At 48.3% G+C, this 27119-nt stretch overlaps 2 protein-coding genes across 2 annotated transcripts; both read right to left on the reverse strand.

The window, feature by feature from the left end:
* Nucleotides 1-17145: 17145 nt before the first annotated feature.
* LOC148116127 (uncharacterized) lies at nt 17146-20671 on the reverse strand. Its single transcript, XM_087884893.1, has 2 exons — nt 20544-20671; nt 17146-19114 (listed from the first exon to the last, which is right to left on the reverse strand). The coding sequence occupies exons 1-2, from the start codon at nt 20575-20577 to the stop codon at nt 17379-17381; spliced, it is 1770 nt and encodes a 589-aa protein (XP_087741019.1). The 5' UTR covers nt 20578-20671; the 3' UTR covers nt 17146-17378.
* A 3887-nt stretch (nt 20672-24558) lies between these two features.
* Nucleotides 24559-26295, reverse strand: LOC132710701 (uncharacterized). Its single transcript, XM_087884914.1, has 3 exons — nt 25351-26295; nt 24995-25109; nt 24559-24881 (listed from the first exon to the last, which is right to left on the reverse strand). The coding sequence occupies exons 1-3, from the start codon at nt 26059-26061 to the stop codon at nt 24574-24576; spliced, it is 1134 nt and encodes a 377-aa protein (XP_087741040.1). The 5' UTR covers nt 26062-26295; the 3' UTR covers nt 24559-24573.
* Between the last annotated feature and the right edge of the window lie 824 nt (nt 26296-27119).

The raw sequence follows: 27119 nt of genomic DNA on the forward strand, positions 1-27119 counted from the left end.
CAAGATGTTTTCAATAAAATGCCAATTTGAAACTGTTCAATTTCCACTTATTTAAAATGCTCCATCCATTTTCTTGCTGAAATATTTCTTCTCATCCAGAATTTGCATTTCTTGCTCACTCACGATTTTCACTTTGTAAAGCCGCTGCCTTTTTTTAGCTATTCCTCAAAGATCTTTAATGTTCCCGGATGCAAATGGGCTTATGATGAAAAAAACAAGAACAACCCACACCTGAAATGTTGTTCTTTCGGTGGCAACCAGATTAGAGCTCTGCTTCAAATCAGAAATAACAAATTGAGCGGTCTTCAGCATTATAGAATTAAGTTATTAAAAACAATCCCTCAACAGTGAGAAACACTTAGCAAAGTACTCTGAGCTGGAGTGAACCTTTAAAGAACCTTCTCGGGGGGCTCACCAGGGGTGGGTACTAAAATTTTTTACTACCAGTTCTGTGGGTGTCGCTTATTTTGTGGGCGTGGCTTGGTGGGAGGTTAATGTAACTGGATGGGCGTGGCCATTTTAAAAAAACTTTTAAACCTTAAGAGGTTGCAGAAAAAATGCTTTTAAAAGCCTCTGACGATCCCAGCTGAGCATTTTTTGGCCGAAGAGGTTGCAGAAAAAATGCTTTTCAAAGTAAAAAAAAAAAAGCCTCTGATGAGGTGGGCGGGGTAAGCGAGCGGTAACCGGGCCGGGGACTGGTTCGGGGGCGTGGCCAGCCAATGTTATTACGGGTTCTCCGAACTACCACAAATTTTTACTACCGGTTCTTGTGAACCGGTGCGAACCAGGAGCAACCTACCACTGGGGCTCACCCAGGAGGAGATCAAGAGGGATCCAGTTGAAGGATGTGTGGTGATCCCTGGATCTTACTGATTCAGCCGCAATCTGCCTCCACCTTCCCTTTCCCCAAGATCCCCCCCCCCAATCCCTTCCACACTTCTTGCCGCCAGTGGTGGGTTGGCCCCGATTTGCACCAGTTCTATAGAACCGGTAGTAAAACCGACGGGAGGCTCCGCCCACTGACCCCGACGTCACCAAAATGCTTCTGCGCCTGAGCAAAAGAGCGCGCGAGCGACGCGAGTGCACGCAGCCCCGTTGCAAACCGGTAGTAAAGGTAAGTAGAACCCACCCCTGCCTGCCACCTCCATCCCGGCCAAGTTGCCATCTGGGACTCGGACCCCTCCCCACCTGGAAGGAGGCTGGCCAGCTGAAGGCAGAGCCTGGTCTGGGGGGTCTCCCTTTGCATTCCCCCAAATCCGCCCCTCAGCAAGGATCTTGGCATGGCTCTGCCAAAGCCTTGGTGCATCCTGGAATCAGGGTTGTCAGGGCTCTGGACATGGTCAGTCAGATGTCCCATGTGGCATCTGAAGTAACCAACTTGGTGTTCCGTTCTGGGTCCTCCTGTGCCTCTCCTGTGCCTCCTTCTCTCCCTTCCCTCCAGCCAAGCCCACCGTCACCATCTCCTCCACCACAATGGACCCCGCTTCCCCCAACACCATCCTCCTTGTGCACCACGATGGGCTTTTACCCGTTGAGGTCCAGTGGCTGAAGAACAGGTGGCCGGACAAGGAAATTTTGGAGATTTTGGGCAGCTTTTCCTTACAGAGACCTGAAAAAGTATTGCAATGAAAAAGAAAAGCACACACAAACACTAAAATCTTGCCCAGAATTTTTCCACGTTTTGGGAAATTGCAAATGGGAAGGGAAGGAGGAGGGAAATTCCTTCCCATTCCTCCTTCGGGGAGTGAGCACCCCAACTTTGTGACCAGTTCTTCTTGACCCCCCTTTTCCTTGTGACATTTGACTCAATTTCTAGCTAAACGACCCCCAGGCTCCCTCCTTTGCTGCCACCCCCATCCTAGCCCCATCTTCTCTGTTCGTATGAAACTTCTGCAGAGTGGGAGCAGGGGAAGTGGGCCCTCCCTCCTTGATTAACCCTCTAATTAAGTCATTTAGGGAGAATTCCAGAATCCCCTGCAGATGAAATGGGGAGGAATCCCTGGTCCTTCCCAGCCTTTTCCTCCATGAAATGGGCCTATTCTCCCTCTATCTGTCCCTGCCTATCAACCACCCCCCTGCAGTGTGGGCCTGCCTTGGGGGAGGGGGTTGAAAGGGAATAAAAACATGTTATTCTCCCTGGAGCTGCATCGAGAGAATCCAGGATAGGATGGGTGTTGCTCGGTTCTGCCTGGAGACGGAGCACGTGATTATAATTTGCACATGTAGTCCCTCCTTCCTCGCCTGGTGCTTCCCCAGTTCGGCTCAGTCTTCAGCGCAGAGAGACATGTTTGAATGATCAGCTTCACCTTTCATTCTGTGATCATCTAAGCATGAGCTTTCGAAGAGATTTATTATTGTAATTGTGAGGATCGCTTTTGCGATCAGGCTGCTAGCTGGTCCGCTGGCTAGCGGCCTTGTGCCGGCTTTTCTACAGACAAGATCCTCACCAGCTATGGTTAGTCATAGGGTCTTTGTAGGCCAGCTTCTGTTTGAGCCGAGGCCCAGGCATTCCCACCGGAGGGCAGAGGGAACCAGTGCCTGCCCACTTCGTCTGGGCACACTGAAGCAGCTAGAGTGCATGGGAGTGCAATTTAGAGTCACGGCACCTTCAGCCCTTCATGGGCTGGCTTGCCTTCAGAGGTATGGGGCCTCCAACCAGAGGGCTGCAGCAAAGGGAGCGACAACCAGGAGCCAGGCAGCCACTTCGAGTGGCAAGAGGGACTCCAAATTGGCCGAAAAAAACACAGAAAGGCGTCAAAAGGCCTTGGAGAAAGAGCTAGCCAAGCTCCAGAAGGCTAAAAAGAGCCAGGAGCGAAGTGACCCCCCACCCCCACCCAGAAAAGGAGCGGAACTTTCCCGCCCTGAAGGAGATGAGTCATTGGAGCCTATTAATGATCCGGCTCCTTTGCAAACAGCCTCTTACAGTTCCTGGTCACCAGATGGCACCAGAGAGCCGTCTTCTCCAACCTTAGGAGAGGTTCTGGATAGAGTGGAAGCAGTTTGCCTGCAGCAAGTTTTGCAGAGCTACGCCTGCATACTGTTAGGTTGGGTGAATGAGGACGCAGCAAGCCAGGGTAGTGAGTGACAACAGCTCTTTATTGTATGGTGAGAACCCAGCAACTGACCCAGGGAGCCAGCTCCCTTTATATACCTTGCAGCTGTGGTGGTCAGCCAATCAGCTGATGGTCAGTTAATTCAAACTTCCCGCGTAGAAAACCTATTTACATAACACTCCTCCCCTCCCAGAAGTCACTTAGGTGTTATTTGCATACAAAGTCTCTCAGGTGACTAGGGCGTGTGCGTATCCTAGTCGACCTGCGCAGTTCAGTCGGAGGGGTGGCGTCGAGCAGGTTGGAGGGACTCCCTGTTTCTCCCTGCTCCGCCAATGGAACCTCCGAGACTTCTTTGTGGGTGGCGACTTCCCCGGTGGGCCGGACCTCCTCGATGGGGCAGCGCTGGATGCCAGAATCGTCAGCTAAGTCCTCCGCTCTGCCCGGGCTTGATGTAGTTTGTGGTTCTGGTTGGTAGTCAGGGATCGGTTCGTCGAATCTTTCCTCGGCGTCTGCGGCTATTCGTTTCCTCAGCTGATCAATGTGCCTGCGCCAGACTCTCCCATCCCCCATGTCAACCCTGTACGATTTGGGCCCCGTAATTTCTGTAATTGTTCCTGCCTCCCAGAGTGGGCCCCTCCCGTAGTTCCTGGCATGCACCAGGGTTCCTATGGCGAATTCTCTGAGCTTCCTCTCCTCCCCCTTGAAGGCTTCTGGAGAGTAGTTGGGATTGAGTCTATCTAACACCCCTCGGAGCTTCCGTCCCATTAAGAGCTCTGCCAGACTTCGGCCTGTGGCTGTACAAGGTGTGGAGTGCTGTGCTGTTAGGAATTTATCTACTCTTTCCTGCCAATCCCCGGGGCCTAGCCGTGAGAGGGCCTCCTTGGCTGATCTCACAAATCTCTCAGCCTGACCATTACTAGCCGGATGGAACGGGGCTGAAAGGACATGTCTGATCCCTAGGTCCGCTAAATACCCCTCGAATTGTGTCGCCATGAACTGTGGCCCATTGTCCGAAACTAGGATGTCTGGTAACCCATAGGTGGCGAATAACTGTCTGAGCTCCCTGATAACTGCGTCGGTGGTAGTGGCCTTCATTAGCTTAATCTCCAGCCACTTGGAAAATGCATCTACGATGACCATGAAGGTCTGTCCGTGAAACGGGCCGGCAAAATCTATGTGGATCCTGGACCAGGGTCCCTGGGGTCTTTCCCACTCCCTCACTGGTGCTGTTGGCGGATCTGGCCTAGACTCCTGGCAGGGCTGGCATCTCCCCACCCACTCGGTAATGTCTGCATCCATATTGGGCCACCAGACGTAGCTCCTGGCTAGCCCCTTCATCCGAACAATCCCAGGGTGCCCCTCATGCAACAACATTAACACTTTCTCCCTTAGGCACAAGGGAATAATGACCCGATCGCCCCATAGCAGACACCCCCCTTGTATGGTTAGCTCATCCCGTTTGTTCGCGAACTGTTTAAATTTCCCGCTCCCAATCCTTTCCGGACACCCCCTCATGACCCAACTTGCGACCGTCCGGATCATGTGGTCCTTGGTTGAAGCTCTCGCTACTTCTGCTGATGTAATGGGTCCTGAGTCCAATACGTCTATCAGCAGGATTGGAATGCCGGGTGTGGGGTCCTCTAGGTTGTCGGGTAGTGGGCATCGGCTGAGTGCGTCCGTGTTGCCCATGTCCGCCCCTGGTCGATGTACCAGGCAATATGAGTATGCCGCGAGTAAGATGGCCCAGCGTGTCATCCTGGGCGATAGGGCTGCCGGTGTTGGTCGGTCTCCCGCGAGGAGACCCAGGAGCGGTCGATGGTCGGTGATCAGGTCAAAGTCCCTCCCGAATAGGTATTCGTGAAACTTTTTCACTCCCGAAACGGCAGCGAGGGCCTCCTTGTCAAGCTAGCTGTAATTTCTCTCGGCACTTGACAGAGTTCGGGAGTAGTAGGCGATGGGCACCTCTAGGCCATTCGGGAGTCTATGGCTCAGGACGGCTCCCACCCCGAACGGAGACACGTCACAAGCTAAGACAAGGGGAAGCGTGGAGTTGTACTGTATTAGAAAACTCTCAGCTGACAGCAGTTTCTTAATGCCCACGAATGCCTTGTCTTCAGTCTTCCCCCATTTCCAAGTGGATTTTTTGGCTAACAGTCTGTGTAGGGGTTCAGCCACTATTGCCTTGTCTTTCAGGAAGATTGCATAGAGGTCCACAGTGGCTCAGGAATAGGGCCTTCTTTCGAACGTCCGGTAGCCCTTGCAGGTCGTTGGCCACCATGAAACACTCGAACCGGGACATGTAGGATCCCCACTTTTCCTCCTTGGGGTTGAAAGGCGCTGGCAGTGTGTAGGCAGACATCATCTCGTGATTCTCCTGTGCTCCGCTCGCTCGCCTGGCTGGATTCAGGATGCGGTCGCTCCGTATCTCTCTCGGAACATGGTCTCAGCTCTTTCTCGATTGCGGCTTCAGCTCCTTCCTTGGCTTCTGGCCTCAAAATCCCATCCTCATCGCCAGCATGGAAGACCATGAGGGGGGGAATACCATCGGAGGATCCAGAACATCTGAACAAACTCTAGGAACAGATCACGGTGAAAGGGGGTGTTGCGTTAATAAGCGCTAATAGTGGGTAATGGACGGGACGCAAGAAGAGGTGGGGGGATGGACTGATGAAACAAGTGGTAGATTCGAGTGTAACAGCTGAGAAAGATTGCCTGGGGATAGATAATAATAATAATAATAATAATAATAATAATAATAATAATAATAATAATAATAATTTTATTTCTATACTGCCCTTCTCCCGAAGGACTCAGGGCAGTGTACAGCCTATTTAAAAACAGAATAAACATCAATTTAAAATAATTTAAAAGTATTAAATAAATTTGGCTTAATTTAAAACCCCAAAAATTTAAAACATCCAATTAAAAATTATGTTGCTAACCCAGCCTGGCGGAACAATAGGGTCTTGAGTGCGCAGCGAAATACCCGGAGGTCAGAAATCTTATGAATTTCCGGGGGCAGTTCATTCCACAGGGCTGGGGCTCCCACAGAGAAGGCCCTCCCCCTGGGTGTCGCCAGCCAACATGACTTGGCCGATGGCACCCTGAGGAGACCCTCTCTGTGGGAGCGAACTGGCCTGTGGGAGGCTATTGGTGGCAGAAGACGGTCTGGAAGGTACCCGGGTCCTATGCCATGGAGCGCTTTAAAGGTGGTGACCAACACCTTGAATCGCACCCGGAAGACCACTGGGAGCCAGTGCAGCTCGCGCAGGAGGGGTGTCACGTGGGCGCAACGGGTTGCACCCATAACCACCCGCGCGGCCGCATTCTGGACCAGTTGGAGCCTCCGAGTGCTCTTCAAGGGGAGCCCCATGTAGAGAGCATTGCAATAGTCCAACTGGGAGGTAACAAGGGCGTGAGTGACTGTGCGCAGGGCGTCCCGATCCAGAAAGGGCTGCAACTGGCAAATCAGGCGAACCTGATAAAAGGCCCCCCTGGCCACGGCCGTCATATGTTCTTCTAAAGACAGCCGTGCGTCCAGGAGGACACCCAGATTGCGAGCCCTCTCTGTGGGGGGCAAAGATTCACCCCCAATAGTCAGCGATGGCACCTGCTGACTATATCGGGACGCCGGAAGCCACAACCACTCGGTCTTGGAAGGGTTGAGTCTGAGCCTAATGAGTTAATGAGTTAATGAGGCCCTATAAAACCAACCAAGCGGGAAGCTTGGGCGTCTCCGTCTTTAACTTTTTGCTAAGCAGCTCAGTGTCTACTATTCGTTGCTGTAGTCGCTTTCATTAAACCAGGTTTTGAACCACAGCTTATATCGTGGGTGCGTATGTGTGTGTGTGTGTTCCTTCACGCCTGGCGAAGCACCAGAGGCTCCAGAGGGGCTGAGAAGGACATTGAATGCGGCCAAATTTGCCTCACCGGCCATAGCATCTTTAATTACTACCTATTGCCTGTTTTGACTTAAGCACTGGCAAGCTGACAACAAAAACAAATGGAAATTGGCTTCAGCTCCCTTTACAGGCAACAAATTATTTGGAGAAGTTCTGGACCGTATCCTGGTTGAGACCAGAGGCAAAGGTAATGTCGAAGCATAAATCAGCCTCGTTCCCCCTCGGGGGTAATTGAAATTAATTAGAGGTGGATGGACCTTGTTTTCCAATGCTGTATACTTATAAAAGAAAAAACCGAAGTATATATTCTAATAAGTATTTTATTTATAAAAAGCAAACAAAACTAGATAACTACATTTTTACTGGACAGCTCATCTCAGGGACGAACAAAGGAAGTGTAAGTCAGGAAGTTAGAAAAGAAAGAATGTGGACATGCGCAGTAGCCCAATGTTTCACAAGACCAGTCTTATCTCAGTTGCTATAGGTACTTCATAAGGTTCTCAGGCAGGCTACCGTAAATCTCAGAATGGATGCTCAGCTGGCAAACACTTAACGCAGTGACAACCCTTTCTTTGTCAGTTGAGCGGACATCAGGTATAGCCATCAAATAAGGCACACCTTCTTACGCAGATACTCGTGCTGAGCTGCTGGAAGCGGTTTGTTGAGCATGTCAGTAATCTGATCATGTGTAGGCACATACTGCAATTTAACAAAATCTTGTTTCACTAATTGTTTTATATTTTTGTAACGGATTTCAATGTGTCTGGACCTAGAACCCGTGAAACGTGATTCAGAAATATAAACCACAGATTCATTGTCTTCCATCACGGTGATCAGTCGGATCGGGTGTGTCCAGATATCTGTGACCAATGCATCAAACCACGTTAGAGAATTACATGCATGTGAAACACAAGCATATTCAGCTTCAGTAGATGATGATGATGATGATGATGATGATGATGATTTATTTTGTATACCGCCCTTCTCCCGAAGGACTCAGGGCGGTGAACAGCCAACAGATAAAATACAGAAAATACAAAAAATTTAAAACAGTATTAAAAACCAATTAAATTAATTTGGCCCACAGTTAACAGATGAACAATTTGGCCCACAGACGAACAAGAAACAAAATTCTGTTTACGCACTTGCCAGTAAGCAGGACATCCATTTAAGAACATCATATAACCTGAAGTACTTTTACGTGATTTCTTATCACTCGCCCAATCAGAATCTGCATAACAACATAATTCTGCATAATCAGTATGTGTCGGTTCTAACAATAACCTCATATGTTTAGTGTGTTTTAGGTATTTCAATATTTTCTTAACCCATGTCCAATGAAACTGTTTTGCCTTACCTACGTGTCGAGACAAGAGATTAACATTAAGTGCAATGTCAGGTCTAGTCCAACTACTAATATACAACAGTGACCCAATAACTGAAGGATACAGTGTTTGATCCTCGAACTCAGGACTTGGTTCATGTGCCAGGTTGTGAAAATCTGTTTGCATGGGTATGCTTCCTGTATTAGCATCTTTCATGTTGCAATGATGCAAAATTTGTTCAATTTTATCCTCTTGTGAAAGACTAAACCCCTTCTGTGTTTTGTCAATCTGAACACCTAAATAAGTGTTAACATGACCTAAAGATTTCAATGTAAAATATTTCTGCAAAGCTTTAGCAAAATTCTCACTCATCTGCTTATTTGGGCCAATGTAAACAATATCATCAACATAAACAAGAACTATCTCATACATATTGTCAGTTCTTTTTGTAAACACGCATTCATCAGTTTCGGACTTAATAAAGCCAGGCTGGGTTCCCACAACTTGCAAAATGTAACTTGCTAGTTACATTTGGCCACTTTTATCGCCACTAGGTAGGTCATAATATAGGACCTTACCAGTGTTCGTTCGGATTCAGAATGGCTGGCCTTCCAACCACTCTCCAGGCGTCTTTTCCAGCACTTCATCTCTCTCAGCTCCTCAGAGAACCAAGGAGCCAATTGAGAATAGCGCCGGGTCAGAGGCCGCAAAGGCACGACGCGATCCAAAGCGCCAGCGGCCACCCTCTCCCAGGCTGCCACTAGTTCTTCAGTCGAGCCGTGAGCCAGAGCCTCAGGGAATGGCCCAAGCTCCATCAGGAACCAATCCGGGTCCATCAGGCGTCTGGGACGGAACCATCTAACCGGTTCTGTCTCCCTGCGGCGAGGGTTAGTGGTTTGAAAGTTCAGTTGGAGGAGTGAATGATCAGACCATGACAAGGGCTCGATGACTAAATCCCCTATTTCTAGATCATTCTGCCACTGACCAGAGACAAAAATCAGATCCAGAGTGTGTCCTCCCGTGTGTGTGGGGCCATAAACTAACTGGGTCAGGTCCAAGGCCGTCATGGAAGCCATGAACTCCCGAGCTGCCATAGACGTTTCACCGACCGATGGCAAGTTGAAATCCCCCATAACCATAAGCCTGGGGGTATCAACTGCCACCCCTGCTATCACGTCAGGCAGCTCGGGTAGGTCCGCTGTTGCATAGCAGGGAGCTAGATACACAATCAGCAGGCCCACCTGCACCCCCTGACCCCACTTCACAAGGAGGGACTCACATCGGCTATCTGAGGAACAGTGGCCTCCCTCGGACAGAGACTTTCATTAATAATAATCACCGCCACCACCCCCGCCCCTACCCTGAGCCCTCAGCCAGTGAGATGCCCGGAAACCTGGTGGGCATATTTCAACAAGGGGCACCCCCCCTTCCAGACTCAGCCAGGTCTCCATAATACCCACCAGGTCCGCACCCCCCTCCTGAATAAGATCGCAAATGAGGGGGGCTTTATTTACCACGGACCCTGCGTTGCACAACCACTGAGGCCATAGCTGGGTCAGCCTGCAACCTAGAACACCAGGTACAGAAGGCCCACCAAGTAGCATTGTAAACTCTGGTAGTAGACTTCCGTCTGGATGCCTGAATAGTTTGGATCACTTTTGGTGAGAAATATCTTTGCCTCAGGGCCCGCCACTCAATCGCCAGGCAGTCAGTTAGAGCCACTGAGGCTCTGGGAGTATCAATACTTCCTGACTGAGTGAGATCTTGTTGTGTGGTATTCGCCAAGGGTGAACCACAGACAGGGTCACCAGGTCCGCAAACCATGGCGTCCTGGGCCAGTGAGGCGCTATCAATATCACCTCTGCCTTTTCCTCCAGCATCTCCCATCTCTGTGGGGGCACCGACGATCTGGAATGAGCTCCCCCCAGAGATACGGAGGATTCCGGATCTGCGCACCTTCCGCCGTGAGTTGAAGACACTTTTATTTCATCAAGCTGGCCTCGCCTAAATCTTCTCCCTTTTAAGTGTAAATTTTAAATTTTTAATGTATTTTAAAATATGGGTATCTTAAATTATGGGTATTAATTCAGCCAAATTTATTTAATTCATTTTATTCGATTTTAAATTTTGTATATCTATGTGTTTTATTTCATGGCTGTGCACCGCCCTGAGTCCTTCGGGAGTAGGGCGGTATAGAAATTCAATAATAATAAAAAAAATCTTCGTGATGACTGCTGGAATTAGAGGAAGTAGAGGAAAGACGTATAGAAGACCCAGAGGCCACGGTATGCGAAGGGCATCTATCCCCTCTGCGCCATGAGCCTGGTACCTGCTGAAAAACCATGGTAACTGGGAGTTTTATGGGGATGCGAAAAGATCCAGGACCGGGGTTCCGTATCTGTGAGTCAGCTGTTGAAACAGTGAGGGATGCAGGCGCCATTCTGCATGGTCTACCATCACCCTGCTAAGACTGTCTGCCTGCACATTCAGGGCCCTTGATGTATGTTCTGTCTGTAACTATAGGTGTCGCTCTGCCCAGCGACCCAGATGGCCTGCCTCCTTCATGAGGGACCTGGAATGTGTCCCTCCCTGTTGGTTGATGTGTGCTTTGGCCATCTCGTTGTCGGATAAGATCAAAACGTGATGCCAGGAGATGGAGCCCTTGAAGCTTTGGAGAGCCAGATAGACTCCTTGGAGCTCCAGACAGTTGATCTTGTGGGATCAGTTTCCCAGGGTCCACTTGCCCTGGGCTATCAAAGTTTGACTGTGAGCTCCCCAACTGTAGAGGCCGGTGTCTGTCGTAATGGTGGTACGGGCTGGTTCTTTGAACAGGCAGCCCTTGCGGAGAGCTGGCAATGTCCACTAACGAAAGGAGTGCTGCACCTGTAAGGGGAGTCTTACCCTGTCCTTCGAGGTGCTCCTGCCAGATCTTTGGTGGGGCAGGAGGAACCATTGAAGCATCCTGGCGTGTAGTCGCGCCCACGGCACTATGGAGATGCACGACATCATCTTCCCCAGGAGCTGCGACAGGAGTGATAAAGGAACCTCCCTCATAGCCATGATGTCCTTGGCTAGTTGTTGAAGGCCGACCTGTCTCTCCAGAGAGAGAAAGACTTGGCAGGTTACTGCATCTATTATGGTGCCAAAATAGAGGAAATTGGTAGTTGGAAAAAAACAGCTTTTCTTGTCGTGTACTTTGACTTTGAGAGTGCCTGGATCGGGACCCTTAGAGCCTCCCTTGCCTGAAGAGCTGTTGAGGACTGGATCAAAATGTCATCCAGATAGCACTGGACTCTGATTGGGATTGATCTCAGGGGGGCTGCCAGAGCCGCCAAAATCTTAGCGAAGGCTCTCGGTGCTGATGAGAGGCCGAATGGCATGGCTCTGTATTGGTAATGATTGTCCGAATAGGCAAAGCGAAGGAACCGCCTGTGCGCAGCCCTGATTGGGACATGAAGGTAAGCTTCTGTTAAGTCTATTGAGGTGAGGAAGTCGCCCTTGCATGTACTGTCCAATATTGATTTGAGTGACTGCATTTTGAACTTCTTGAACTCTAGACACTGGCTGAGACGTTTCAAATCCAGAATTGCCCTGCACCTAACTGAAGACTTTTGGATCACAAATAGGATCAAATAGAATCCTTGCCCCCGTTGATCCAGGGGAACTGGTTCAATAGCCTGGCTATCCAGCAAATCCTGGATGGCTGTCTCCATCAGGCTTCTTTTGGATGTGTCCCTGGACCTGGGTCACCTTATAAAGAATTTGGGGGGGGGGCATAGAGGAACTCCAGAGCCAAACTTGAACTCACTGTGGTGAGTACCCACTTGTCTGAAGTCGTGGCCGCCCACTGATGGGAATGGAGGCTGAGCCTTCCACCAATAGGTGGTGGGGCCCTGCACTTCGAACGTCGGTAAGGACGACTTCCTGCTCCTCGAAAGGGCCGTTTGCCCTGAGACATTTGGCAACTCCTGAAGTCTGACCTATCAGGCTGTCTGTCCTGGTGACTAGGGTACGGCTGTTGAAACTGCTGATAGTCGGAACCCTGGACAGGGGTTCAAAAGGACTGCCTCCTATAATATGGAGATGGCCGGCAGTCCCCCCTCCTGTAGAGTGAAGGCAAGGCCTTACCTTTGCCTCTGGTCTCAACCAGGATAGGGTCCAGAACTTCTCCAAATAATTTGTTGCCCGTAAAGGGAGCTGAAGCCAATTTCCATTCGTTTTTGTTGTCAGTCTGCCAGTGCTTAAGCCAAAACAGGCAACCGGTAGTAATTAAAGATGCTATGGCCGGTGAGGCAAATTTGGCCGCATTCAATGTCGCATCCGCTGAAAACTCAGCAGCAGCTATTAATTTAATATCTTGGTGTACAGTCACATCTTCCGGTGGAATGCTTTCCTGCATTTGGCGAAGCCAGAGCAGTGAAGCACTATTGAAAAAGGAAGCTGAGGTGGCTGCCTTCACTGCAGCCGCCTGATAGGCCTTACGTCATGACAATTCAGTTTTCTTGTCATCAGGTCTCAAGCAATCTATTGCATCAGTTGGAATAAGGGCAACTGATGTCAACGCTGCCACCGGCTTATCCACCGTGGGTACCTGTAGAATTTCAGCCAGATCTAGAGCCACATTATAGAGCTTCTTTTCTGCTCTGGACGGAGGAAGCCCTGCTCCAGGGTTGTTCCATTGATGTTGGACAACGTCCAAAAATAATTAGGTTAATGGGTTGAGGCTAACCTTAGCCTCAACTGCAGGCTCTTAAAGAGCACATGACCAGAACCCCACAGGATAGGCTCAGGGTCAGATTTCAAATTTGTAGTGGATTTGGCCTTACGAAGCAATGGTTTGAACAGGTCAGTGTTTGAAAAGGCCTGTCAAGGGGAAGGGTTCTGTATCCATCCCCTCATCTTCAGAAAAGGCCTTTAAAATCCTCCTCCTCAACCAAGGAGTCACCACTTCTGATAGAATGGGCCACAGATGGGAGACTCTGAGGACCCATCCAAGTCTCCTGATGTACAGGGTGCAATAATGGAGGCTGATGGGAAGGAACCCCTGGAGAAGGTTGGTTCCTTTGCTGCAAGCCTATGCCTGTACCTTGGGTAATAGCCTGAGAAATCAGTTGCTGCAAATGATCAGGAACTGCTGACCCATTTTCCTCCTGTGGGCGGATCCCCGCTGCCCTCGGAGTAAAGGGAGCTGCAGGCCCTGAAGTGGTATGTGTTATGTAAATAGGTTTTCTAGGCGGGAAGTTTGAATTAACTGACCATCAGCTGATTGGCTGACCACCACAGCTGCAAGGTATATAAAGGGAGCTGGCTCCCTGAGTCAGTTGCTGGGTTCTCACCATACAATAAAGAGCTGTTGTCACTCACTACCCTGGCTTGCTGCGTCCTCATTTACCCAACCTAACAGTATGCAGGCGTAGCTCTGCAAAACTTGCTGCAGGCGAACCGGGGTTTGCAAATACAAAGGCTTCCACTCTATCCAGAACCTCTCCTAAGGTTGGAGAAGACGGCTCTCTGGTGCCATCTGGTGACCAGGCACTGTAAGAGGCTGTTTGCAAAGGAGCCGGATCATTAATAGGCTCCAATGACTCATCTCCTTCAGGGCGGGAAAGTTCCGCTCCTCCTCTGGGTGGGGGTGGGGGGTCACTTCGCTCCTGGCTCTTTTTAGCCTTCTGGAGCTTGGTTAGCTCTTTTTCCAAGGCCTTTTGACGCCGTTCTGTGTTTTTTTCGGCCAATTTGGAGTCCCTCTTGCCACTCGAAGTGGCTGCCTGGCTCTTGGTTGTCGCTCCCTTTGCTGCAGCCCTCTGGTTGGAGGCCCCATACCTCTGACCCTGGGAGGCTGTAAGGCAAGCCCTCTTGTCCCCTTTCTGGGCCTCTTGGCTGGTACAAGGCGCGCGAAATGCCATTTTCCACCGCGATGAAGGCAAGTCAGCCCATGAAGGGCTGAAGCTGCTGCGACTCTAAATCGCACTCCCATGCGCTCTAGCTGCTTCAATGTGCCCAGACGAAGTGGGCAGGCACTGGTTCCCTCTGCCCTCCTGTAGGAATGCCTGGGCTCAAACAGAAGCCGGCCTACAAAGGCCCTATGACTAACCATAGCTGGTGAGGACCTTGTCTGTAGAAAGCCGGCACAAGGCCGCTAGCCAGCGGACCAGCTAGCAGCCTGATCGCAAAAGTGATCCTCACAATTACAATAATAAATCTCTTCGAAAGCTCATGCATAGATGATCACAGAATGAAAGGTGAAGCCGCTCATTCAAACACGTCTCTCTGCACTGAAGACTGAGCCGAACTGGGGAAGCACCAGGCGAGGAAGGAGGGACTACATGTGCAAATTATGATCACGTGCTCCGTCTCCAGGCAAAACAGAGCAACACCCATCCTATCCTGGATTCTCTCGATGCAGCTCCAGGGAGAATAACATATTTTTATTCCCTTTCAACCCCCTCCCCCAAGGCAGGCCCACACTGCAGGGGGTGGTTGATAGGCAAAGACAGATAGAGGGAGAATAGGCTCATTTCACGGAGGAAAAGGCTGGGAAGGACCAGGGATTCCTCCCCATTTCATCTGCAGGGGATTCTGGAATTCTCCCTAAATGACTTAATTAGAGGGTTAATCAAGAAGGGAGGGCTCACTTCCCCTGCTCCCACTCTGCAGACGTTTCATAGGAACAGAGAAGATGGGGCTAGGTTGAGGGTGGCAGCAAAGGAGGAAGCCTGGGGGTCGCTGGGCTGGAAATTGAGTCAAATGTCACAAGGAAAAGGGGGGGGTGTCAAGAGGAACTGGCCACAAAGCTGGGGTGCTTCCTCCCCGAGGGAGGAATAGGAAGGAATGTCCCTCCTCCTTCACTTCCCATTTGCAATTTCCCAAAACGTGGAAAAAATCTGGGCAAGATTTTAGTGTTTGTGTGTTTTTCTTTTTCATTGCAATACTTTTTCAGGTCTCTGTAAGGAAAAGCTGCCCAAAATCTCCAAAATTTCCTTGTCCGGCCACCTGTTCTTCAGCCACTGGACCTCAACGGGTAAAAGCCCATCGTGGTGCACAAGGAGGATGGTGTTGGGGGAAGCGGGTTCCATTGTGGTGGAGGAGATGGTGACGGTGGGCTTGGCTGGAGGGAAGGAAGGAAGAGAAGGAGGCACAGGAGAGGCACAGGAGGCCCCAGAATAGAACACCAAGTTGGTTGGTTCAGATGCCACATGGGACTGACTGACCATGCAGAGCCATGCCAAGATCCTTGCTGAGGGGGGGATTTGGGGGAATGAAAAGGGAGACCCCCCAGACCAGGCTCTGCCTTCAGCTGGCCAGCCTCCTTCCAGGTGGGGAGGGGTCCGAGTCCCAGATGGCAGCTTGGCCGGGATGGGGTGGCAGGGGTGGGTTCTACTTACCTTTACTACCGGTTTGCAACGGGGCCGCACACTCTCGCTTCGCTCGCACGCTCTTTTGCACAGGCGCAGAAGAATTTTGGTGAAGTCGGGGTCAGTGGGCGGAGCCTCCCGTTGGTTTTACTACCGGGTCTATAGAACTGGTGCAAATCGGGGGCAACCCACCACTGGCGGCAAGAAGTGTGGAAGGGATTGGGGGGGGGATCTTGGGGAAAGGGAAGGTGGGGGCAGATTGAGGCTGAATCAGTAAGATCCCGGGATCACCACACATCCTTGGACTGGATCCCTCTTTATCTCCTCCTTCACCAAATCCTCTAACTGGCACAATTCTTAGTTGGATTAATGGGAGGATCTGGGTGAGCCCCAGTGGTGGGTTGCTCCTGGTTCGCACCGGTTCACAAGAACCGGTAGTAAAAATTTGTGGTAGTTCGGAGCTCGTAATAACATTGGCTGGCCACACCCCCGAACCAGTCCCCAGCCCGGTTACCGCTCGCTTACCCCGCCCACCTCATCAGAGGCTTTTTTTTTTTTACTTTTAAAAGCATTTTTTCTACAACCTCTTCGGCCAAAAAATGCTCAGCTGGGATCGTCAGAGGCTTTTAAAAGGATTTTTTCTGCAACCTCTTCGGCCAAAAAATGCTCAGCTGGGATCGTCAGAGGCTTTTAAAAGCATTTTTTCTGCAACCTCTTCGGCCAAAAAATGCTCAGCTGGGATCGTCAGAGGCTTTTAAAAGCATTTTTTCTGCAACCTCTTAAGGTTTAAAAGTTTTTTTAAAATGGCCACACCCATCCAGTTACATTAACCTCCCACCAAGCCACGCCCACAAAATAAGCGACACCCACAGAACTGGTAGTAAAAAATTTTAGTACCCACCCCTGGTGAGCCCCCCGAGAGGGTCCTTTAAAGGTTCACTCCAGCTCAGAGTACTTTTTAAAGTGTTTCTCACTGTTGAGGGATTGTTTTTAATAACTGTTAATTCTATAATGCTGAAGACCGCTCAATTTGTTATTTCTAATTTGAAGCAGAGCTCTAATCTGGTTGCCACCGAAAGAACAACATTTCAGGTGTGGGTTGTTCTTGTTTTTTTCATCATAAACCCATTTGCATCTGGGAACATTAAAGATCTTTGTGGAATAGCTAAAAAAAAGGCAGCGGCTTTACAAAGTGAAAATCGTGAGTGAGCAAGAAATGCCAATTCTGGATGAGAAGAAATATTTCAGCAAGAAAACGGATGGAGTATTTTAAATAAGTGGATATTGAAAAGTTTCAAATTGGCATTTTATTGAAAACATCTTGAACTCCTGTAGATTACTTTTAATAGTTGATTCGGCCTTTCATACTTCTAAGGTCGCTAAAATGAGGACCCAGATTGCTGGGGACAATATGCTGACTTTGTAAATTGCTCAGAGATAAAGTGGTAAAGCATTGTGGAGTAGTATATAAATCTAAGTGGAATCGCTATTGCTATATAGTTTCTCCTGAGCATGGATCCTTCTATGAGAAATAAGAGGACCATTCTGAGCAAAGTTCTTTCCACAATCCATGCATTTCTATGGCTTCTCTCCTGTGTGGATCTTTTTGTGTCTTGTAAGTCCAGTGCTCTGAGTAAACGTCTTTCCACACTCCATGCATTTATACGGCTTCTCCCCTGTGTGGATTTTCTTATGGGAAGTAAGATTACCTCTTTCAGCAAAGCTCTTTCCACAATCCATGCATTTCTATGGCTTCTCCCCTGTGTGGATCTTTTTGTGTCTTGTAAGTCCAGTGCTCTGAGTAAACGTCTTTCCACACTCCATGCATTTATACGGCTTCTCCCCTGTGTGGATCCTTTTATGGGAAATAAGACTACGTCTATTAGCAAATGTCTTTCCACATTCCATGCATTTATACGGCTTCTCCCCTGTGTGGATTCTTTTATGGGAAATAAGATTACCTCTTCGAGCAAAGGTCTTTCCACATTCCATGCATTTAAATGGTTTCTCTCCTGAGTGGATCTTTTTGTGTCTTGTAAGTCCAGTGCTCTGAGTAAACGTCTTTCCACACTCCATGCATTTATACGGCTTTTCCCCTGTGTGGATGATCTTATGGGAAGTAAGATTACCTCTTTGAGCAAAGGTCTTTCCACATTCCATGCATTTAAACGGCTTCTCCCCTGTGTGGATTTTCTTATGGGAAGTAAGATAACCTCTTTGAGCAAAGGTCTTTCCACATTCCATGCATTTAAACGGCTTCTCCCCTGTGTGGATTCTTTTATGGGAATTAAGTTTATTGCTATAAGCAAAGGTCTTTCCACACTCCATGCATTTATACGGCTTCTCCCTTGTGTGGATGATCTTATGGGAAGTAAGATTATCTCTTTGAGCAAAGGTCTTTCCACATTCCATGCATTTAAACGGCTTCTCCCCTGTGTGGATGATCTTATGGGAAGTAAGATTACCTCTTTGAGCAAACATCTTTCCACAATCCATGCATTTATACGGCTTCTCCCCTGTGTGGATTCTTTTATGGGAAATAAGCCTACTTCTATTAGCAAAGGTCTTTCCACATTCCATGCATTTAAATGGTTTCTCTCCTGAGTGGATCTTTTTGTGTCTTGTAAGTCCAGTGCTCTGAGTAAACGTCTTTCCACACTCCATGCATTTATACGGCTTCTCCCCTGTGTGGCCCATCTTATGGGAAATAAGATGATGTTTTCGAGTAAAGGTCTTTCCACATTCCATGCATTTATACGGCTTCTCCCCTGTGTGGATCCTTTTATGGAAAATAAGATTACGTTTTTGAGTAAAGGTCTTTCCACATTCCATGCATTTAAACGGCTTCTCTCCTGAGTGGATTCTTTTATGGGAAATAAAATGACTTCTTCGAGCAAAGGTCTTTCCACATTCCATGCATTTAAACGGCTTCTCTCCTGAGTGGATGATCTTATGGGAAATAAAATGACTTCTTTGAGCAAACATCTTTCCACATTCCATGCATTTATATGGCTTCTCCCCTGTGTGGATTCTTTTATGGATAGTAAGTTGCCAGCTTGTCCTAAAACATTTTCCACATTCCAAACATTTATAAGGCTTCTCTTTTCTGTCAATCGCTTTTTCAGATGTAAGGAAGTTATTTTCAAGAGAAAGAATGAATGTCCCATTGTAATTTTGTCCGTTGTGTCTTCTTATAGCATCTTCTCCTTTGTTTTGGGTTAAATGCTGTTCATTTACTTGTACTTTAGCTTTGATTAGCTTTACACTTTTCCCAACATATTTTTTCCTTATTCTCTCTTTTTGGGCAAGAAAGTCTTGCATCGGAGCATCAGTGGAAGATGAGCTTTCCTGATTCCAATTCTTTGACTGGCTTCTATCACGGCTTCCTAGTTCCATTCGAATTCCAAACTTCTCCGTTCCATCTTTAGCATTGATCACTTGGAGCAGTTCACAGGAATCTTGATTCTCCTGCCCATTATTACCTTCGAAGCAAAAGGGAAATGAAAATGATAACAAGGTTAGAGAAAAAGATCAAAGCGTAAAAAGTCAAGTGAATTTCCTTCTGAATTTCTCCATAATTCCATTAGGTTGTATGTTTGCACGCTTACAGGGGTGTGATATAAACATGATGATTTCTATATTCATAAGTCATGAAAGCTTTGAAGATGTCTAGAAAACATCTCTTTCTTTACAATTATCTATGGTACTGTATATATATGCAAACCTCACTCAGTTTAGAGTTAAGGAATAGAATGGAATAACAGAGTTGGAAGGGACCTTGGAGGTCTTCCAGTCCAACCCCCTGCTTAGGCAGGAAACCCTACACCACTTCAGACAAATGGTTATCCAACATCTTCTTAAAAACTTCCAGTGTTGGAGCATTCACAACTTCTGGAGGCAGGTTGTTCCACTGGTTAATTGTTCTAACTGTCAGGAAATTTCTCCTTAGTTCTAAATTGCTTCTCTCCTTGATTATTTATTTAAATATTTATTTATTGGTTTGATTTATATGCCGCCCTTCTCCAGAGACCCAGGGCAGCTTACAATGCTTTTTAAGCAATAGCCTTCATACTTTTGTATATACCTGCTTAGTAGGGCTTTCACACACACCCCCACTCCAAGTGGTGTTCTTGTTTATACAAAGTCAGCTCATCGCCCCCACAATCCGGGTCCTCGTTTTACCTACCTCGGAAGGATGGAGGATGAGTCAACCTTGAGCCTGGTGAGAATTGAACTCGCAGTAATTGCAGGCAGCTGGCAGCTAAGTGCTACTTTAACAGCACTTTAGTCTGCTGCACCACCAAGGCTCCTTAGCTTCCACCCATTGCTTCTTGTCCAACCCTCAGGTGCTTTGGAGAATAGCTTGACTTCCTCTTCTTTGGGGCAGCCCCTGAGATATTGGAAGACTGCTATCCTGTCTCCCCTAGTCCTTCTTTCCATTAAACTAGACATACCCAGTTCCTGCAACTGTTCTTTGTTTTAGCCTCCAGTCCCCTAATTCTCTTCATTGCTCTTCTCTGCACTTTTTCTAAAGTCTCGACATCTTTTTTACATCGTGGCGACCACAACTGAATGCAATATTTGGCCAAATAAAGCTTCTCTTGATCTCGAAGTCTGAGTCCTTTGATTTTCTGCAATACCCCCACAGATAAGTTCAAATATTTGATATTTGATAAATAAATAAATAGAAATGGAAAAATACAGATAAGAAATGGCACAGAAAGCATCTAAGCAAAGAGACATTGACTCTTTCCTTCAATGGAGCACGAGAAGGCCAGATCCTTTCCTTCTCCCTCACAGGAGAAGGAAATAAATAAATAATTTATTAATAATAAATATTTTTTTTAAATAAAAAAGCTAACTAGAATCTGCATTCTTGAACTCTCTGATTGGGGACTAGAGAACTCTTACCCAGAGAGGCCACGTTCCTATGGTTTTCAAGCATGACTTCCGAATGCAGCACTTTCTGGTCAGGATCAAGCTGAGACCATTCCTCCTCAGAGAAAGACACAGCCACCTCCTCGAAGGACACAAGACTCTCCTGAACACGGAAAAAACAGAACAGAACAGGAGGATTTGCAAGATCTGTTCATCTTCATGAATGATTTAGACAAGAGGATAGAAGGGGGACTCATCAAATTTGCAGACTAGACCAAATTGACAGGAATAGCAACACTCAAGATACAGAAGGATCAACATATTTGGGCCCCATCTAAAAAAATGAAATCAACAGTGAGAAATGTAAGGTTCTACATTTAGGAAAGAGAAACCAAATGGACTGGCACAGAAGAGGTGATACCTGGCTGAAGAGTAGTAAGGGCAACAGGGGTCTTGGAGTCCTACTGGACATCCACTTAAACAGGAGTCAGCAGTAGGCTACAGTTGCCAAAAAGAAAGAAAAAAACCCAACAGAATCATTGGCTGCATTAAGAGGGATAGAATCAAGATGACATGAAGTATTAGTACCACTTTAAAAGGCCTTGGGAAGACCACACTTGGAATATTGAATGAGAGAGGGGGAGAGAGAGAAAGAGGGGGGAGAGAAAGAGAATGAGAGAAAGAGTGGGAGACAGAGAGAAAGAGGGGGAGAGAGAAAGAGAGAATGAGAGAGGGGGGAGAGAGAAAGAGGGGGGGAGAGTGCCTGAAGGACCCTATCCTGTCACTGGGATTCCAGGTGCTTCAGCAAGTGGCGTGCTGGATTTGGATTAGTGATCCGCGAAATTTAAAATTATGAACTTGGTGGTCCCTGGGGTCCAAAAGGTTGGGGACCCCTGCTCTGGAGGATTTAAGTAGCTTAACTGTGCTTGCTTGCCAATACCAGAATTACAGAGTTGGTCCCTATGCACATAGCCACGCCCACCCGATCACATGACCAGATAGCCACGTCTACCCAGTCACATGACCACCAAGCCACACCCCAACTAAGCCACACCCATAGAACCAGTTGTTAAAAAAATTGAATCCCACCACTGCACAAGTCCTAATATTAGGTGAGAAAGTGAGCAAATCTGAAAACTACTTCCACTGAAGAAATATTTGGGGAAGTTTTATCAAGTTCATTGATTCTGCAAAACCTTCAGTGCCTTTCAGTAAAGTAATCTGAACAGTGAGGCCACTGTTCCTCAGATAGCTGGCTGTGAGTCCCTCTTTGTGAAGTGGGGTCAGGGGGTGCAGATGGGTTTGCTGACTACGTACCTGGCTCCCTGCCACGTAGCAGCTGCCCTACCTGAGCTGCTCGACGTAATAGCCGGGGTGGCGGTGGATACCCCCAGGCTTATGGTCATGGGGGATTTCAACCTGCCATCCGTCAGTGAAACGTCGGAAGCGCTCGGGAGTTCATGGCTTCCATGACGGCCATGGACCTGACCCAGTTAGTTCATGACCCCACCCACACTGGGGGACACACGCTGGACTTGATTTTTGTCTCTGGTCAGTGGTTGAATGATCTTACAATAGGGGACCTAGTCATTAAGTCCTTGTCATGGACAGATCATTCACTCCTTCAGCTGGACTTTCGGACTGCTGCCCCTCGCCGCAGGGAGATGGAACTGACCAGGTGGTTCCGTCCCAGGCACCTGATGGACCCCGAGAGGTTCCTGACGGAGCTTGGGCCATTCCCAGAGGCTCTGACTCACGGCTCGGCTGAGGAACAGGGCGGCCGCCGGAGCCTTGGACCGCGTCGCGCCTTTGCGGCCTCTGACTCGGTGCCGTTCTCAATTGGCTCCTTGGTTCTCTGAGGAGCTGAGAGAGATGAAGCGCCGGAAAAGATGCCTAGAGAGCGATTGGAGGTCTAGCCGCACCGAATCTGACCGAACACTGGTGAGGTCTTATATCAAGACCTAACTAGTGGCAATAAGAATGGCGAAATCTAACTGTTTTTCCACTCTTATTGGATCTGCAGAGAACCGCCCAGCCGCCCTGTTCAGGGTGACCCGCTCTCTACAACAGGTGGGAGCAATGGAGGATCCCTTGCAGGGTAGAGCTGAGGATTTTGGACAATACCTGCATGATAAAATTGCTCAGATTCGGGGCGGCCTGGACTCTGATTGGATAGCCTTGGACGGGATGACGGAGGTGAGTCTTGAGAGTGTTATCTGGGAGGCGTTTGACCATGTGACTCCTGAGGACGTGGACAGGATTTTGGGGAGGCTTAACGCTACCACATGTTTACTGGACCCGTGTCCCTCCTGGTTGGTGCTGGCCTCCCGGGAGGTTACCCGAGGCTGGTTTCAGGAGATTACCAACGCTTCATTGAGTGAGGGTGTCTTCCCATCTGCCCTGAAAGAGGCGGTGGTGAGGCCCCTCCTCAAGAAGCCTTCCCTGGACCTGGCTGTATTAGCTAATTATCATTCTGTCTCCAACCTCCGCTTCGCGGCGAAGGTTGTTGAGAGTGCGGTGGCGAGACAACTTCCTCGATTCCTGGATGAAGCTGTCTATCTAGATCCGTGCCAGTCGGGCTTCAGGACGGGTTACAGCACAGAAACGGCATTGATCGCATTGGTTGATGATCTCTGGAGGGCTCGGGACAGGGGTTGCTCCTCTGTCCTGGTCCTCCTAGATCTCTCAGCGGCTTTTGATACCATCGATCATGGTATCATGCTGTGTCGGCTAGAGGGGGGCACCATGCTACGGTGGTTCTCCTCCTTCCTCTCTGACCGCACGCAGTCTGTGTTGACGGGGGGGCAGAGATTGACCTCAAAGTTCCTCACTTGTGGGGTGCCGCAAGGGTCAGTCCTCTTGCCCCTCCTGTTTAACATTATGCTGATGACACGCAGTTGTACATTTCAACCTCAGGCCACCCCAATAATGCCCTTGATGTGATGTCCCGTTGCCTGGAGGCCGTGCAGATCTGGATGGGGAGGAACAGGCTCAGACTCAACCCCTCCAAGACTGAGTGGCTGTGGCTTCCGACAGCCCGATATAGTCAGCTAACACCATCGCTGGCTATTGGGGATGAGATCTTACCCACCTCAGAGAGGGCTCGCAACTTGGGCATCCTCCTGGATTCATGGCTGTCTTTGGAGGATTGTATGATGGCCATGGCCAGGGGGGGCTTTTTATCAGATTCGCCAGATCTCCCAGTTGCGTCCATTTCTGGATCGGGACACCATGCACACAGTCACTCACGTCCTCATCACTTCCCGTCTGGACTATTGTAATGCTCTCTACATGGGGCTCCCCTTGAGGAGCACCCGGAGGCTCCAACTGGTCCAGAATGCAGCCACGCGAGTAATAATGGGGGCGACTCGTCGTTCCCATGTAACACCCCTCTTGCGCGAGCTGCACTGGCTCCCGGTGGTTTTCTGGGTGCATTTCAAGGTGTTGGTTACCACCTTTAAAGCGCTCCATGGCTTAGGACCTGGTTATCTATAGGACCTCATTCTGCCACCGATTGCCTCCCACCGACCATTACGCTCCCACAGAGAGGGCCGTCCTGAGTCCTTCAGGAGAAGGGCGGTATATAAATATAATAAAAGTAAAAGTAAAAGTAAAAGTAATCCCACTTCTGGATCAACTGATCTATCGCTCTGTCTATCATTGATTGATCTAGTAGTCTGAGCCATTGGCTGAAAGGAAGAAAACAAATAAGAGAAAATTCCCTGGGAAATTCATTTCTCAGCCTTTGCAAAGCGGGAATGTTTGATCTCCTAATCGAGGTTCAAATAAGAGGATTGGAAATTATTTTGTAGCCCAGAGTACCTGGATTACATGCTCAACAGGGCCACTCCCTTTGGATTTCAATAGTCGGCTTTATTTTTTAATACAATTTGCTTATTTTTGAACTACTGGTTATAAAGGCTTTTTAAAAATGGTAATGAGGTAATTTGAGTATTTAGTTATTTTTCATTAGCCTTGCACAATTCCGAGTCAAAGAATTCTCCCCCAAAAAGGGTCTCTAGCAGGTCCTGCCACTGTGATACGTTTACTCTTGAAGGACTTTTTAAAAATTGCTTCTTATAAACTCAAAGTTGGAGGAGAACCTAGCAGAACAAGATAACCAGAGGAAGCTATGCTGGCTGACAGGAACTTGAACCTGCCATTCTGCTCTCTGTGTTGTGGAAGAAGAGAAAAATAATCCAGCCCAAACAAGGGGGGGGGGAATAGAAGGAGGGAGCCCTCTGCACACCCGCTTCACTTCCTGAAGGGAGAATAGAAATCTAATCACTTTTCCCTTTCTTACTTGATTTGGAGGTTCAACCGCTGTTTGATCCCTGTCATAAAAACCAGAAAGCTTCATTCTTTGTTTCTCTGTAAGGAATAAATAATTTCAAAATGCATCATTAACAAAATAGGAGATATTCTATAGAAGAGAAGAGAGAACGAAGTTAAGAAAGATGGGAAATCGGAGGATCTTCCATTACCTCCTGAGGTGTCCGGACTTGGATCTTCCCAAGGGATCCACCTGAAAAATAGCTCCTGAGGGGGATTTGATGGGTTCTTCTTTTCCTCAGGATCTCTGATCTCCACAGTGCAGCACTTCCAATAGGAGGAAGGAAGAAGCAGAATTAATGTACATCACACGACGTAAAGTGGATTCCTATATTCAGAACGCCACCTCAAAGCCCCCAATATCCATCCGTGAGGTTGAATGAGAAACAATGGAACAATGTCCTACAAGAATAGGTGGGACATTGCCACATATTATGAAGGTTACAGAAGTTTGGGAAGGAAGGGTGAAGTATTCAAACACATTCTCTATTCTCTTTTGAACTCTTACCTGCAAGTGGACCTGCTCCTTCTGCTCTTCCGCTTGGCTCAGGAGGAAGCCTTCCACCAGTGCCACCGCCTGGGAACTGGTCTCTGCTCCACACTCCCTCACCCAGCGCTCCATCTCTGGGGGCAGAAGGAACAGGAGCTGCTCCAGAACCACCAGGTCCAGCATCTGGGCTTTGGTGTTCTTCTCTGGTCTCAGCCATCGCCTGCAAAAGCCATGGAGTCGGCTGCAAAGTCCTCGGGGACCCTCAGCCTCCCAGTATTGGATGGAGTTCCAGGGCTGAACTTCTGAAGGGAGGATGGTTTCCTCCTCCAGGATCTCCTGCCCGGTTCTTGTCCAGAGCTTCACCCCCTTCCCAGGCTGAGCAGCTGAAGGGCCTTTTCTGGCTCCCTCCTTTCCAAAAGGTTGTGTCTCCATCCTTTCTCTGTCCTGCAGAGCAACTGCAAATGGCTCCAAGGACTCTGGTGGGTCTCCAGATGCCTTTTCCTTCACGGGACCATTTCTGGTGCTGCAGGACTGATCCCTGCAAGGGATTCCGCCCTTTTTCTTCTTCCCCCAAGAGGAAAGTTTGCCTTGCAAAGACCACAAATGGCTTCCAGTTTCGGTATCTGAGATGGGAAGAAAACGAAACGCTAGACTCACCCGGAGCCTCTCCGTAAGTCCTAGAGAGGCAAGGCTCCAGTGGACCAATGGGGAAGTGCCTGGAGTCACCATCCCTTGGCAGAGGGCGCCCCCTGGTGGATTTGGTGCAAAGTGCCAGGATCGTAGAAAGGGCGGGAAAGAGGAGTGAATGGGAGGGGGAAGGGAGAGGGCGGGGTGGATGGGCTTGGGAGTGGGAGGAAAGGCCCCTCCCAACGGCTCCCTGTCAGACAAAGGCTTCGATGTCTGTGCTTCTTTTCCCCCTTTTATATGAACCCAAATGCATGGAAGGAAGTTTTTGCCTTTCTTCTGTTGCGTTTCTAGAGCTGTTGATTATTTCTTATATACATATAAGGGAAGGGAAGGGAAGGGAAGGGAAGGGAAGGGAAGGGAAGAGAAGAGAAGAGAAGAGAAGAGAAGAGAAGAGAAGAGAAGAGAAGAGAAGAGAAGAGAAGAGAAGAGAAAAAATAAATATTCTTTCTGGCAGCCGCTGAGATATCAGAAGGTGCCATCATGTCTGCCCTCCTCCTTCTTTTCATCAGACTAGAAAATACCCAGTTCCAGGAACCAAGTTTTTTAAATATGTTTTTGCCTCCATCTTTGTTGCTTTTCTCTGCACTCTTTCTAGAGTCTCAAGGTCTTATTTATTATACAAAACACAAAGAAAAATAGAAATAGGAAATTAAGGAAAGGAGAAAAAGAGGGGGAAAGAAAGTTTGAGGTACAAGAAAAGAAGGAAAAAAAGATGTTGAATTCTTTTTAGCACAGTGCAAGGAAAAAAAACAATTATTCCAACCTGACAATTCCATCTAATGGACAAAAGCAAAGTCGTTTGTTTCCTTTGAACACTTTAAATGTGAAGATATTCAATTTAATGGCTGAAGAAGGTTAAGTGCCCAATGGTCTCGAAGACCCCGTTGTGGCTGAGGGGATCTGCGCTCTGATTGGTTGCTGCGGGTGGAAAGGGGGCGTTTCCCTTTTTCCCGCCTTTTCCTTCTGGGCGCCGTTTGAGATTTACCTCAGGATGTTCCTGACTGTCTTCTCTGCTGCGAATCTTAAATTCATTTATATGGATATAAAACTAAAAGTTTGTGTCCGTATCTCCCTTTTCCTTTGGACAGCAGCTGCGTATT

This window comes from Pantherophis guttatus, chromosome 2, assembly GCF_059756535.1.
Source record: "Pantherophis guttatus breed Tessera chromosome 2, ASM5975653v1, whole genome shotgun sequence".
Lineage (NCBI taxonomy): Eukaryota > Metazoa > Chordata > Lepidosauria > Squamata > Colubridae > Pantherophis > Pantherophis guttatus.

Bases quoted from the DNA above. Each gene is read 5' to 3' on its own strand.
- LOC148116127 (XM_087884893.1), bottom strand. From the start codon at position 20,577: ATGCTTGAAAACCATAGGAACGTGGCCTCTCTGG. The intron at 19,115-20,543 runs GTAAGAGTTCTC...TTTGCTTCGAAG, and splicing joins TAGGAACGTGGCCTCTCTGG to GTAATAATGGGCAGGAGAAT.
- LOC132710701 (XM_087884914.1), bottom strand. From the start codon at position 26,061: ATGGTGACTCCAGGCACTTCCCCATTGGTCCACTGGAGCCTTGCCTCT. The intron at 25,110-25,350 runs GTAAGAGTTCAA...TCCTATTGGAAG, and splicing joins AGGAGCAGGTCCACTTGCAG to TGCTGCACTGTGGAGATCAG. The intron at 24,882-24,994 runs GTAATGGAAGAT...TATTCCTTACAG, and splicing joins AAGTCCGGACACCTCAGGAG to AGAAACAAAGAATGAAGCTT.